Source organism: Mustela nivalis (assembly GCF_964662115.1).
Source record: "Mustela nivalis genome assembly, chromosome: 13".
NCBI lineage: Eukaryota > Metazoa > Chordata > Mammalia > Carnivora > Mustelidae > Mustela > Mustela nivalis.
In genome coordinates, this window is record NC_139032.1 from 24335271 (window position 1) to 24350443 (window position 15173).

At 41.9% G+C, this 15173-nt stretch overlaps 1 protein-coding gene across 1 annotated transcript in view; it reads left to right on the forward strand.

Moving 5' to 3' along the window:
* The window catches only part of LOC309846386 (ras and EF-hand domain-containing protein-like), a 76604-nt gene that overhangs the window by 27998 nt on the left and 33433 nt on the right, over positions 1–15173 (forward strand). Inside the window, 2 exon segments of the mRNA XM_082695292.1 lie at positions 14352–14473; positions 14476–14497. Of these exon segments, the coding sequence (XP_082551418.1) occupies positions 14352–14473; positions 14476–14497 (144 nt within the window).

Here is a 15173-nt window from a genome sequence, read left to right on the forward strand (position 1 = left end):
CTGGGTAAACCCAGGAAGGAGACAGATGTCATCTAAAGAAAAATTTTGTACATGAACTGATGTGGCACTCTTTTCTTTCCAACTCCTATATTTCTTACCAAAACAGAAATTTTCTGTGTAAATATACCAACTTGCACTAACATTACTAGATTGTGCCTACATTAAACTTGACTCCAGGTAAACTGATAGAAGAGAAATACTGGGAGATTGAATGTGAATTCTCAGTACTCTTAAGTAAAGAGTTACCTATTCTCACGTGTTATATTCTCTGTTATATTCTCACATAACAGAGCACACTGACAGTGTGGTGTCCATATACAAATATAAATTGATGTGCACGTAGGGGCAGGATGTGACCAAAGCCCTGTTTCCTTGTATATAGAAGGCTAGACCTGCACTGCCCCATCCTCGTTACTGTGCTCAGGGCCTTCCTTATGTTAACAGACTATTTGGCCCTCGGCCTGTTTGTGTAAATAATGTTTGATTGGAACACAGTTAAGCTTATTCATTTGTGTGTTGTCTGTGTTTGTTTTCATGCTACAGTGGCAGTGTTGAGTATTTGCGACAGAAATTGTAAATATTTTCTGACTGGTGCTTTACAAACTAAGACTTTTACTGACCCCTTCTTTTGGACTACTTGGACCCAATTCCAATATGGGTGGGTGTGACACCCCTCCCCCCCCAAATAAAAGTAGTCCTTGGACACCAGCAAGGTGTTCAAGAAATCAGCTCAATTCTGACACTGTCTACTTGGAGAGAGCATCAGATTCCATAGGTCCTACAGCACTGCCCCTTTCCCCAGTTCAGACACCAGTCCCAAGCCCCAGGCTGTTATGTGTGCTTCCGACTGACTGGAGATTCCAACACTCTCCTCCTTAAGTTCAGTTAATTCACTGGAGAGGCTCACAGATCTCAGGGAGACATCTACTTACATTCACCACTTTATTAAAGGGTAAAGGCCGAGTATGGTATATCCGTATGAAGAGATACACAGAATGAGGTCTTGACCAGAGGAGTTTCTGTCCTCATGGAGTCTGGGGCCTGGCTCAGCGGCACATGAAGTGTTCTGGTTTCCCAACTATGGAAGCTCTCCCAAAAGGACCAAAAACATATTCTCTTGGGTTTTCTATGGAGGGTTCATTATGTAGTCATGATAAGCTAAGTTGTTGGCCATTGGCTGATTCAACCTCTAGCCCCTCTTCTCTCCCTGAAGGTCAGGGTGTGGGGTAGGGGACTGAAAGTTTCAACCTTTAATCACACGGTTGGTCCTCCTGGCAACTATCCACCTCTTTGGGGGGTGGGGTTCTAAAAATCACCTTCATTAATAAAGAGAGTCCAGTTTCACCCTTATGACTTTGAAAGTTTTTAGGAATTGTGGATGAAGACCATATATGTCTAAGAATTGCATTTTGGGTCATCTGAATGACCAAATATGTATGTCTCATAAATCATGCTATCATACCCTTGGACTGTGAGCTTCGAGGACTGACCTCAGCCATGACCCAATTTTCATTTCTCAGTTTTCCCTGCACTGGCTCTGGTAAGACAACATTTCTGTCCATGAAGTTTCCACACCATGCTGCTTTCTCCCTTTTGACTCTTTCCCCAAAACACAACCCAGAGATACACAGGTGATAAATACCTACTTCTTTCTAACTCATTAGGGCAGAGGAGTCAAGAGCATTAACAGATCATGATGATGGCCAACATTTATCAGTTCCCTACAGTGTGCCTGGATTGTGTGTGCTTCGGTCCAGGTGAATTATGTTATGTGGAAGCTTCTATCACTTTCCTCACTTTATGTCTGAGGAAACTGAATGAAGCGCAGGAGGCTAAGTGTTTTGCCCTGGTTCGCAAAGCCAGGATGTGAGGAGGAAGCATTTGATCTAGCCAGGCCATTACACTTCCCCCAGGCATTATTCACTCCTGACTGAAGCAGCCCTTAGCGGGCACAGTGTGCCCTCCCCAAACCTCTAGCACCATGCCTCTTGCTGTTTCTGTCTTCCTCCCTCTATTGGCAAATTCCCAGTTACTAAATGTCAGTGATTTCAAATAGCAAGCAATTTGCAATTTGAAACATTTCTAGACTTTGAATCATCTCCCAGGGAGTTTCCATTTTAAAATCTTGGCGGGAATGCTACCCATCTAAGTAAAATATGTCTCAAGGCCATGGGAATCCCCAAAGACTATTACCTGTGGGAGATGTATTTGGGCAGGGGGCCTGGGTGCAGCACTGGTGGTTGAACACCTGGGCTGGACCATCTTCTGAGCAGCAGCATAGCAGAGCCAAGGAGGGCCCGGGCCACTGAACTGGCTTGTCTCTGTGGGATGGTGGAACCAAGCTGAAGAGACCATTACTTTCTCTAGAAGGGAGAGTCAGGTAATCACTTTGTGACTGAGTTAATGACAAGCAAGAGCTTTTGTGAGAAGACAGACCAGAATCACTTCCAGTTAGAGGCAGCTGGCGTCAGGCCGATGGTGGGCAGAGAGGCACACACAGCACACCGTGTCTGGAGGGAAAGGCGTGAACTTCACAAAGAGAGCTACTGCCGCTCTGTTGTAGGGGCAGAGCTAGATTTAGTTGTTGGCATTTGTTTTCTAGTTAGTTGCGGCTTGTTCTCAAAATATGTGTATTATGTAATAAAAGTATGTTTTGAAGTCAGTAACTTTTATCTAACGTGTGTGGGAGTAAAAGGATAAGCCTTTCCACTTACTGACAAATGACCGTATGGTTGGCTCAGCGCATCTAGAAAGAACAGCTGGTGTCACCTGAGTAGGAATTTACCTATTTTTCTTACCCCCAAAGAGAAATAAGCTGTCAGATTAAAAAGAAAAGAAAAGAAAAATGTTTATTTTTAGAGTAGCTTTAGGTTTGTAGAAGAATTAAGGGGAAGGTACGGAGATTTCCCATATCCCCGTGCCCCCACACCTTCACAGCCTCCCCCATCGTCAGCACACCCTTATCAGAATGATATATTTGTTACAGTTGATAAACCTACATTTAACTATCCAAATTCCTTATTTTACTTTAGGGTTCACTCATGTACATTATATGAGTTTAGGCAAAGGTAAAGTGATACATACCCATTATCATATTATCTTACAGAGTATTTTCATTGCCCTAAAATTCCTCTGTGTTTCACCTGTTCATCCTATCCCCTCCCCTCCAATCCCTGGAAACTACTGATCTCTTACTGTTTAAATCCAGGTTTAATCCTGTTTAATCCTGCAAAAATCCAAGTTTTGCATTTTCCAGAATGTCATAGAGTTGGAATTATGTAGTATGTAATCTTTTCAGATTGGTTTCTTTTGCATAGTAATATGCACTTAACGTTCCTCTGTATCTTTTCATGGCTTGGTAGCTCATTTTTCAAGTGCTGGTTAATATTTCCTCATCTGGATGGACCATAGTTTACCTAGTCACTCCACCGAAGAACATCTTGGTTGCTGCCCAGTTTTGGCGGTTATGACCAAAGTGGCTGTACCTGTTCATATGCACGTTTTTGTGCTGACATAAGTTTTCATCTCCTTTGGATAAACACCAAAGTTGGATAAACTTTGGATTGCTGGACTGTGTGGTTAAGAGCGAGTTTGGTCTCTTAAGAAATTGTCACGCTGACCTCCCAAGTGACTACCATTTTGCATTCCTAACAACAATGAATGAGAGTTCCTGTTGCTCCACATCCTCACCAGCATTTGATGTTGTCATGTTCTGGAATTTGGCCATTATAATAGGTATGTGGTGCTATCTCATTGTTTTAATTTTCATTTCCCTGATGCCATATAATGTGGAGCATTTTTTCATATGCTTGTCATCTGTATATCTTCTTTGTTGAAGTGTCCATTAAGGTATTTGACCCATTTTTTAAATCAGCTTGTTTGTTATTGTTGAGTTTTAAGGATTTTGGGGGGGTTTATTTTAGATGACATTTCTGTCTTTTACAGATGTTTCCTCCAGTCTGTGGCCTATCCTCTCATTTTCTTGCCATTGTCTTTCAAAGAGCAGTTTTTACTTTTAATGAAGTCTAGCTTATCAATTTTTTTTCTCATGGATTATGCTTTTGGTGTTGTATCTAAGAAGTTGTCACCATACCCACGGTCATCTAGGTTTTCTCCTTATCTTCTAGAAGTTTTATAGTTTTTCATTTTATATTTAGGTCTATGATCCATTTTGACTTCATTTTGATGAATGATTTAATTTTTGTGTCTGTATTTGTTCTTTTTCAAGAGGAAGCCCAGTTGTTCTAGCACCATTTGTTGAAAAGACTATCTTTGCTCCTGTGTTACATTTGCTCCTTTGTCAAATATCTGTTGACTGTATTCAGGTGGGTCTCTTTATGGGCTCTCTATTTGTTCAGGTGATCTGTTTGTATGATCAGATTCTAATTATCTATAATTTTACATATTCTGTAGCAAAGAAAAGTCAAAGTTCATGAAAACTTCTGAAGTTGTACATTTCTGGATTCAATGACACTGGACTTAGATTTAGTTTTATCCCCCCACAGGCTTGTTGCAAAATCCTGTGCTTATTTTTCTGCTTCAGCCAAAAGTTTATAAAGATAGGAGTATTGGGGGCACCTGGGTGGCTTAGTGGGTTAAAGCCTCTGCCTTCGGTTTAGTTCATGATCCCAGAGTCCTGGAATGGAGCCCCACATTGGGCGCCCTGCTCAGCAGGGAGCCTGCTTCCTCCTCTCTCTCTCTCTGCCTGCCTCTCTGCCTACTTGTAATCTCTGCCTGTCAAATAAATAAATAAAATCTTAAAAAAAAAAAAAAAGATGGGAGTAGTTAAGATGCAGACTTGATCAAGTCATTGCTTCCATGTAGCACTCCCAGTAGCTTCCCACCCTCTCAATAATTGCCTTCTCCCATGTCTTTGCTGTGCCTTCTGGCTCCTGCTGACTTCTAACCCACGTCCACGTCTGATGCTGTTGCCGCCTCCCCTGTTCCTGGCTGTCCAGCCCCACCAGCTTCTTCTGGTTACAGGAGTGGCTGCCTTACCTGCGTGCACCCTCCCCACCACATCCTGCCCCTTCAGCCTGTGGTTACTGGTGCCTGGGATTGGCCACCACCCCCTTACCCCTTTCCCACTGACTGCCTAATTGACAACTACTCATCCCTCAGACTATCCCCCAAGTGCTGGTCATGTTCCCCTGTCTATACTGCCAGAATATTTTGTAGTTAATTTTCATGGTGGGTCTAATGGGGAGAAAAACCCAGTCTGTTTCTTAGCATTTTACTTCCAGGATCTTGCATCCATGCCTTAGGTGGCATGGATGTTTTAGTTTCCTGCACTCAGATGCTGGGGTCATAATGTCAGTTTTCTTATGCCAAATGCTAGTGTAGGATGATGCAGATATTGATACTATATACTGTTAGCTTTTGTTCATAGAAAACTGTCTTGAGCGGCACCTGGGTGGCTCAGTGGGTTAGGCCGCTGCCTTCGGCTCAGGTCATGATCTCAGGGTCATGGGATCGAGTCCCGCATAGGGCTCTCTGCTCAGCGGGGAGCCTGCTTCCCTTCCTCTCTCTCTGCCTGCCTCTCCGTCTACTTGTGATTTCTCTCTGTCAAATAAAAATAAATAAAATCTAAAAAAAAAAACAAAACAAAACAAAAAAAAAAACTGTCTTGAGTTTTAGATCTAATTGACTTATGCTTGAGTGACTACTTTAGCCGCCTATTTTAACGCTTAATGCAGCGAGACTCGGGATCTAAGAGACAGTTTTCCTAACCATCTTACTGGGTCACCGTGTTCCTTAGTGTGAAGTGGCATTATCTGTGCTCGACTGTTGCCCAGAGGTGTCTGTTGAGCTGAGGTGTCCAGGCATTCTCAGTACACTACTCCGGTGTATACATGTTGATGTAGATATATCTGTATATGGTAAGTGTCAATCCTGTGAAAATATGTTACCCTTTTATAATTTAGATACATCCTAAGTGGACCTGTTTTTCTTCTAAGTTTATGTAATAGCCTTTTTAGCCTCAGTGGGAATATTTGTGACTTAAAATGCTTATTTCCCCCGGATCATTGTAAAATTCTAAAATGTGAATTGTTCATCGGTAATTACCCACCCCCACTGTCTTACTGTCTTTTTTTTTGTTTGTTTGTTTTTAACAAAGCATCTTTTTTTTAATTTATTTTTATTTTCAGCATAACAGTATTCATTATTTTTTCACCACACCCAGTGCTCCATGCAATCTGTGCCCTCTATAATACCCACCACCTGGGACACCAACCTCCCACCCCCCCCCCTCAAAACCCTCAGATTGTCTTTCAGAGTCCATAGTCTCTCATGATTCACTCCCCTTCCAATTTCCCCCAACTCCCTTCTCCTCTCTATCTCCCCATGTTCTCCATGCTATTTGTTGTGCTCCACAAATAAGTGAAACCATAAGATAATTGACTCTCTCTGCTTGACTTATTTCACTCAGCATAATCTCTTCCAGTCCCGTCCATGTTGCTACAAAAGTTGGGTATTCGTCGTCCTTTCTGATGGAGGCATAATACTCCATAGTGTATATGGACCACATCTTCCTTATCCATTCGTCCGTTGAAGGGCATCTTGGTTCTTTCCACAGTTTGGCGACCGTGGCCATTGCTGCTATAAACATTGGGGTACAGATGGCCCTTCTTTTCACTACATCTGTATCTTTGGGGTAAATACCCAGGAGTGCAATGGCACGGTCATAGGGAAGTTCTATTTTTTAATTTCTTGAGGAATCTCCACACTGTTCTCCAAAGAGGCTGCACCAACTTGCATTCCCACCAACAGTGGAAGAGGGTTCCCCTTTCTCCACATACCCTCCAACACATGTTGTTTCCTGTCTTGCTAATTTTGGCCATTCTAACTGGTGTAAGGTGATATCTCAATGCAGTTTTTTGTTTGTTTGTTTTTAAAGATTTATTTATTTGTTTATTTGACAGGCATAGATTACAAGTAGGCAGAGAGGCAGGCAGAGAGAGGAGAAAGCAGGCACCCCACTGAGCAGAGAGACTGACGTGGGGCTCGATTTCAGGACCCTGGGATCATGACCTGAGCCGAAGGCAGAAGCTTTAACCCACTGAGCCACCCAGGCGCCCTCTCAATGTAGTTTTAATTTGAATCTCCCTGATGGCTAGTGATGCTGAACATTTTTTCATGTGTCTGATAGTCATTTGTATGTCTTCATTGGAGAAGTGTCTGTCCATATCTTCTGCCCATTTTTTTGATATGATTATCTGTTTTGTGTATGTTGAGTTTGAGGAGTTCTTTATAGATCCTGGATATCAACCTTTTGTCTGTACTGTCATTTGCAAATATCTTCTCCCATTCCGTGGGTTGCCTCTTTGTTTTCTTGACTCTTTCCTTTGCTGTGCAGAAGCTTTTGATTTTGATGAAGTCAAAATTTCATTTTTGCTTTTGTTTCCTTTGCCTTTGGAGACATATCTTGAAAGAAGTTGCTGTGGCTGATATTGAAGAGATTACTGCCTATGTTCTCCTCTAGGATTCTGATGGATTCCTGGCTCACCCTGAGGTCTTTTATCCATTTTGAGTTTATCTTTGTGTACGGTGTAAGAGAATGGTCGAGTTTCATTCTTCTACATATAGCTGCCCAGTTTTCCCAGCACCATTTATTGAAGAGACTGTCTTTTTTCCACTGTGTATTTTTTCCTGTGTTTTCAAAGATCATTTGACCATAAAGTTGAGGGTCCATATCTGGGCTCTCTACTCTGTTCCACTGGTCTGTGTGTCTGTTTATATGCCAGTACCATACTGTCTTGGTGATCACAGCTTGGTAGTAAAGCTTGAAATCAGGTAACGTGATGCCCTCCGTTTTATTTTTGTTTTTCAACATTAGCGATTCGGGGTTTCTTCTGATTCCATACAAATTTTTGGATTATTTCCTCCAGCTCTTTGAAGAATACCGGTGGAATTTTGATCAGAATAGAATTAAAAGTATAGATTGCTCTAGGCACTACAGACATTTTAACAATGTTTATTCTTCTGATCCAGGAGCATGGAATGGTCTTCCATCTTTTTGTGTCTTCTTCAATTTCTTTCATGAGTGTTCTGTAGTTCCTCGAGTACAGATCCTTTACCTCTTTGGTTAGGTTTATTCCCAGGTATCTTATGGTTCTTGGTGCAGAAGGAAAACTTCCTGACTCTTTCTTGAAGCCAGCATTACCCTGATCCCCAAACCAGGCAAAGACCCTACCAAAAAGGAGAATTTCAGACCAATATCACTGATGAATATGGATGCTAAGATTCTCAACAAGATCCTAGCAAACAGGATCCAACAGCACATTAAAAAGATTATCCACCATGACCAGGTGGGATTCATCCCTGGGCTACAAGGATGGTTCGACATTCGCAAATCAATGTGATAGAACAAATTAATAAGAGAAGAGAGAAGAACCACATGGTCCTCTCAATTGATGCAGAAAAAGCATTTGACAAAATCCAGCATCCGTTCCTGATTAAAACGTTTCAAAGTATAGGGATAGAGGGAACATTCCTGAACTTCATAAAATCTATCTATGAAAGACCCACAGCAAATCTCATCCTCAATGGGAAATAGCCTGCAGCCTTCCCGTTGAGATCAGGAACACAACAAGGATGCCCACTCTCACCACTCTTGTTCAACATAGTATTAGAAGTCCCAGCAACAGCAATCAGACAACAAAGAGAAATAAAAGGTATCCAGATTGGTAATGAAGAAGTCAAACTCTCTATCTTCACAGATGACATGATTCTTTATATGGAAAACCCAAAAGACTCCACCCCCAAACTGCTAGAACTCATACAACAATTCAACAACGTGGCAGGATACAAAGTCAATGTACAGAAATCAGTGGCTTTTTATACACTAATAACAAAGCATCTTGTAATTTATGAGCTGAGTTGCATAGGCTCAGATTTTTTTAATTTAAAATTTTTTTATTTAAATGCAGTTCATTAACACATAATGTATTATTGTTTCAGAGGTACAGGCCTGTGATTCATCAGTCTTATACAACACCCAGTGCTCATTACATCACATGTCCTCCTTAATGTCCAGCACCCTATTACCCTAGCCCTCCGTCCCCTCCCCTCCAGAAACCCTCAGTTTCTTTTCTATGATTAAGAGTCTCTTATGGTTTTTCTCCCTCTCTGGTTTTATCTTATATTTTTTCTTCTCTTCCCCTATGACCCTGTTTTGTTTCTTAAATTCCACATAGGAGTGAGATCATATGATAATTGTCTTTCTCTGATTGACTTATTTCGCTTAGCACAATACCCTCTAGTCCCATCTATGTTGTTGCAAATAGAAAGATTTCTTTCTTTCTTTCTTTTTTTGATGGCTACATAATATTATAGGCCCAGGTTTATAACATCTAAATGTAATTGGTAATTTATGGTGTGTTTTTCTCTGATCTGTATTTCTCTGATGTCTTTCCTTGCCTTTCATTCACTCTCTTCCTTCAGACATAAAGTAGATTATTTTTATTTATTTATTTATTTATTTATATTTTAAAGATTTTATTTACTTGACAAACAGAGATCACAAGCAGGCAGAGCAGCAGGCAGAGAGAGAGGAGGAAGCAGGCTCCCCACGGAGCAGAAAGCCAGACTCGGGGTTAGATCCCAGGACTCTGGGATTATTACCTGAGCCGAAGGCAGAGGCTTAACCCACTGAGCCACCCAGGTGCCCCTAAAGTAGATTATTTTTAGTATTAGAGACTTTCTTGGCACAGAAGGGTAGAGAATGTGTCGTCTTGATTGACTAAAACCTATGGCTTGACCCTTAATTTTTACCTAGTGTTTGTTAAATGTACCTGTAAGCCTCTCTGGGTGGTATTTGTGACCAAATGTAACTGCGTGAGATGAGGCCCCAGGCTCAATGAATCAAAAGTGTTTTGGTCCTTGTCACCACAAGGCACGATTCTCAGTCCTCACATGTGCCACTTGGGGTCAGGCCAGAAGGAAACAGATCTGTGTGTGTGGTATTGTGCATTCTCTGCTTGCTTAATCTTTAATGCGGGGAGCAAGGACACTGGGGGAGGCCATGCCTGTAGCACTCTTAGAAGCAGAACAAAGATTGTCTTGGCACCAAGTCTGTTGAGCAGAAGGACCGCGTGTGTTTAGCTGCTTGGGCGAGGCATAGCATTTAAAGTTCACAGAGAGGGACCAGGTATCATCTTTTGCTGCAGTAAGGTTTTTTTTTTTTTTTTTTTTTAATTTTTGTTTTGTTTTTTCCATCAGATGTCAGAATAGCCAAGTGTGTTCTGTTGGCTGTCTCTTGGCATAATCCACATGGTTCTCTAGTTTCACAGAAACAGACCAAATGAAATACACAGATATATGGGGGCTGGGAGGGTGGGAGGAAACCTTATTGTCTGCAATAGTGCTTCCCAAACAAATAGCTGTAGGTAAACCAAATTTTATAAGATTACCTCATTTTAATCCTCATCATGCCGTCAGCCTTTAAAGGAGACCCTTTGTAATGTGGACAGTCCTTGCAGCAATAATGCATAGCCTCCTCCAAAGCAATTTTTTAAAAATCTTGTTATTTTAAGTTTTCTTTAGTGGAGACCTGCCCTTGGGGCCCCTTAAGACCGGTTCAGCATTTCGTTTCGGCACAAAGAGCTAGTTCTTCTGTGGGAAGCTGGACTCTGGAGCCAGATGGGCTGAGTTGGAATCCCGACTCTGCTATCAGGATAATACTTAGCTGTCTCTGCCTCAGTTTCCTCTTTGGTAAACAGGATGCTGGTGATAACTTCTTTGTAGGGTTGCCATGAAGATTTAGTGACTAGTGGTGTAAATTCTGGATCACTGCCTGGACTACATATGTAAGGTGCCTAATAAGTGTCCGCCTCAGTATAGGATGCTTCCGAGTAGTCCTTTGTTCCCTGAGAGAGAGCGGGTGGTGGTGCTAAAGATTTACCCTGGTCATAGAAGCTTTTACGTAGTTAAGAAGCTATCAAGGAAAAAGATGAGGAAGTAATTTAATCTGGAAGAGGATGATAAAAAAACCCAAAAACAAAATTGAAAACTATTATGCCAACCTTTTAAGTTCAAACTGACTGTAACAAAGAAGTTCCAAGTCCTAGTGTCTTTACAAAATACAAACATTTCTTTCTTGTTTGTCATTCAGATTGAGGCGATCAGACAGCCCTGCTGAGCAATTAAGCTCAGTGTGGTGATTCAGGAAGCCAAGCACATTCTCTCCCATAGTTTTGCCATATTGGAATTCTTCACTTCAGCTGTGGGGATGAGGAAGAGAGATGCAGGGAGGTAGAGAAGGAGCGGGAAGGGGGATGGAGGGAGAGATGCTGAGAGAGAGAGAAAGAGGGAGAATATGAATGAATAGAAGCTCAGAATCTAATGAAGGATTTTAGGGAACAAGTGTGGAAGTGTCCAACGTACCATTTCTCTTCCTGTTCCATTTACCAGAACTAGTCACATGACCCTCGTCTACCTGCCTGGGGTTCTGGGAAGTGTGCCCTGTAATAGGAAGCAGGATAGATAAGTATTCATGTAGTCTATAGCACAGTGATTAACCACATCATATATTTTCTGCTAACCATATCACATATTTCTGCTAAAATATCTGGCAGGTATTTTTCATAATACCATTTCTGAAACTCTATAATGTCAAGACCAGCAAAAGTTTTATAAATTATTGTGTTTCTTTCTTATTTTTGAAACTTGGAGAAAGTCCTGAAATCTGGTGACCTGTACTTGTGAACATTTTGTTGTGCTGTTAGTCGAGAAGTAAGGACTCTAGGTGACAGTATCTTAACAGCCATCTCTAACAGGCAGGTTCCTATTAAGGAGAAAGTTTTTATGTTTTCTATCTAGCTGGTGATCAGTAACTGAAAAAAGGCAAGAAGTTAATCATTCTGTTATACATTGAAATTGCATGGAACAGTCCAAGAGTATTTTTGTTTTGTTTTGCTTACAGCTCCAGTAAATATAGCTCACTATTGCAACTAGTGTTTGTTTTATTCAGCTCTGATGGGAAAGATGATGGCCGCTTCCTGCATCTTATATCAAATGAAGTGACTTAATCCTGCAGCTTTATTAATAATATTTCACTTGAGCAGTTCTTTTCAATCATAATTGGCCTCTGCACAGATGGAGAAGTTTATTTATAAGTGTAAACCTGGGGGAGTTTATAGCTCACGGACACACCTTGAGGCCATGCTTAACTAAGCGTCTAGGTTAATATATACCTCACATTTTTCAGGGTTTCGTAGTTCTGCGAATTAATTTTGGATCGCATTTCTTCTGCCACGGCTCAGGTGCTTTAACACAATTGGGAAGCAAAACAACGTTCTGGCGAATCATGTGGTCTTCAGCTTCAGACGGGGGATGGAATCCCAGCTCTGCCACTTAATCATTCTGGGACCTTGGACCTTTTGTTGTTTGCTGTGATTGCCTAGGAATTTCTAGTAACAAACACCAGACTGGTGGCTTAAACAGCTGAAATTTATTTTCATACAGTTCTGGAGGCTAGAAGTCTCAGATCAGGGTGCCTGTGGGGTTTGTTCTTGATGAGGCCTGTCTCTTTGGTTTTTGATGGCCACCTTCCAGTGTCTTCACAGCGTCTTCTCTCTGTACCCTTAGGGTATCACCACTGAACTTGAATCAGGAGCACTGCTAGCCCCACTGACTCACTCCTTTGTCCTCCAGCATCTAAGCTGCCCAGTTTTTCTTTTGAAACGACTCTGGAATTTGTGTCTTTTAATAAAAGTTTATAATGACAACTAGGATAGTCACATATAAATACATGTGAATTTGGGCGTCTGGGTGGCTCAGTGGGTTGAGCCACTGCCTTCGGCTCGGGTCATGATCTCAAGGTCCTGGGATCAAGTCCCGCGTCGGGCTCTCTGCTCAGCAGGGAGCCTGCTTCCTCCTCTCTCTCTCTCTCTGCCTGCCTCTCTGCCTACTTGTGATCTCTCTGTCAATATGACGTAATTTTTAACTGACTATAAAATAACAGGTACATTCACTCTTATGATCATAAAGGCTGAAATATGTCTTATCAGAGATTAGTGGGACATGTTATTCATTAGTTTAATGGTTCCTTTTTTTTTTTTTTAAGATTTTTATTTATTTACTTGACAGACAGATCACAAGTAGGCAGAGAGGCCGGCAGAGAGAGAGAGGAGGAAACAGGTTCCCTGCTGAGCAGAGAGCTTGATGTGGGGCTCCATCTCAGGACTCTGGGATCATGACCTGAGCTGAAGGCAGAGGCTTTAACCCACTGAGCCACCCAGGCGCCCCTAGTGGTTACCTTTTTTTTCCTGTACCTCTTATTACCTTTCTTTTTTCAAGTTCTATTTCTATTTCTACTTATTGATTATTCATTCATTCGTTCATTCATTCAAGTGGGGTCCATGTCCAGTGTGGGGCTTGAACTTATGATCTTGAGATCAAGAGTCACACGCTGTACCAGCTGAGCCAATCAGATGCCCCATTTACCTTTCTGTTAATAAAAATACCTGCAAGGGGCGTCTGGATGCCTCAGTCATTAAGCGTCTGCCTTTGGCTCAGGTGGTGATTCCAGGGTCCTGGGATCGGGCACTGCATGGGGCTCTCCGCTCAGCAGGAAGCCTGCTTCTCCCCTGCTCCTTTCCCCCCTCTCGCTGTGTCTCTGTCTGTCAAATAAATAAGCAAAATCTTTATAAAAAAATAGCTGCACATAGACCTGTACCCCTGGGGATAAAAATATATTATATGTCTTTAAAAAATAAAAAATAAAAAAATTTAAAAAAAATTTTTAAAAATGTACAGAAAAGAAATAGCTGCAGTAATAACAAAAATTGCCCCTTCCTGTTAATCCCTCTCTATGCATTTCTCTTCCCTCACCAGTCTACGTCTTCTAACACTAAATCATGACCGGGAAACCTAAATATATACAGTTTTTATTTATCAGTCATACCTCAATACATCTAGGAAATAATAAACTTGCTGTTCCATTTTAAAAGTACGGAGAGGGCACCTGGGTGGCTCAGTGGGTTAAAGCCTCTGCCTTCAGCTCAGGTCATGATCTCAGGGTCCTGGGATCGAGCCTTGCATCGGGCTCTTTGCTCAGCGGGGAGCCTGCTTCTCCCCCTCTCTCTTCCTGCCTCTCTGTGTGCTTGTGGTCTTTCTCTCTGTCAGATAAATAAATAAATTCTTAAAAAAAAAAAAAAAAGTAGTACGGAGGGTAGTGCCACAGCATCGCCTCCTGCCTGCTCTTCTTTCCCTTCTGGTCCTTCTGTTATTGTTACTTTTTTTGGTTCTTATGTGTCTCATTCCTGAAAGTATTCTGAAAATTTGCCTTTTTATTTTTTACTTTGTTTTATTTAGCTTTTAATTTTAAATTTTTTTTTTTTTTTTGGCAGAAAAGAGCAAGTTAATACCTTGTATCTAAACATCAACCTTGTGGAGCCAAGACTAACTCAGTCATACGAACATGTTATAAGGAACTTTATCCATGAGATCAAACTGCAGAGCACAGAAATGGAACCCTGGCCATTGTAGTGAAGAGGTATTAAAGCCCTTCCTGTCTTTCTTCCTCTTCTTCTTCTTCTTTTTTGTTAAAGATTTCTTCACTTGTTTGACAGAGAGAGACAGCAAGAGAGGGAACACAAGGAGAAGTGGGAGAAGGAGAAGCTGGCTTCTCGCTGAGCAGGGAGCCTGACATGGGGCTCGACCCCAGGACCTTGGGATCCTGACCTGAGCTGAAGGCAGACGCTTAACCGACTGAGCCACCCAGGCATTCTTCCTCCTCCTCCTCCTCCTCCTCCTCCTCCTCCTCCTTCTTCTTCTTTTTCTTCTTCTTCTTCTTCTTCTTCTTTTTCTTCTTCTTCTTTTTCTTCTTCTTTTTTTAATAGAGAGAGAGAATGTGAGTGGGGGTGTGGCAGAGGGGTAGAGGGAGAGAGAATCCTAAGCAGGCTCATATGTGGACGTAGAATCCAACACAGGGCTCGAGTTGATGACCCTGAGATCATGAGCTCCACCAAAATGCAAAGTTAGATGCTTAACCGACTGTGCCACCCAGGTACCCCAAAGCCCTTCCTTTCTGAATGGTATGGGGAGGTCCTTTAACTGGCTCTGTGTCCAGGAGGCACGTGGACTGAACTGCACGATTCCATTATGATGTGCATGGACTTCCCGAACATCAGGCATCTGGAACTTCCTAAGCTGGGCCAGCACGAAGGCTG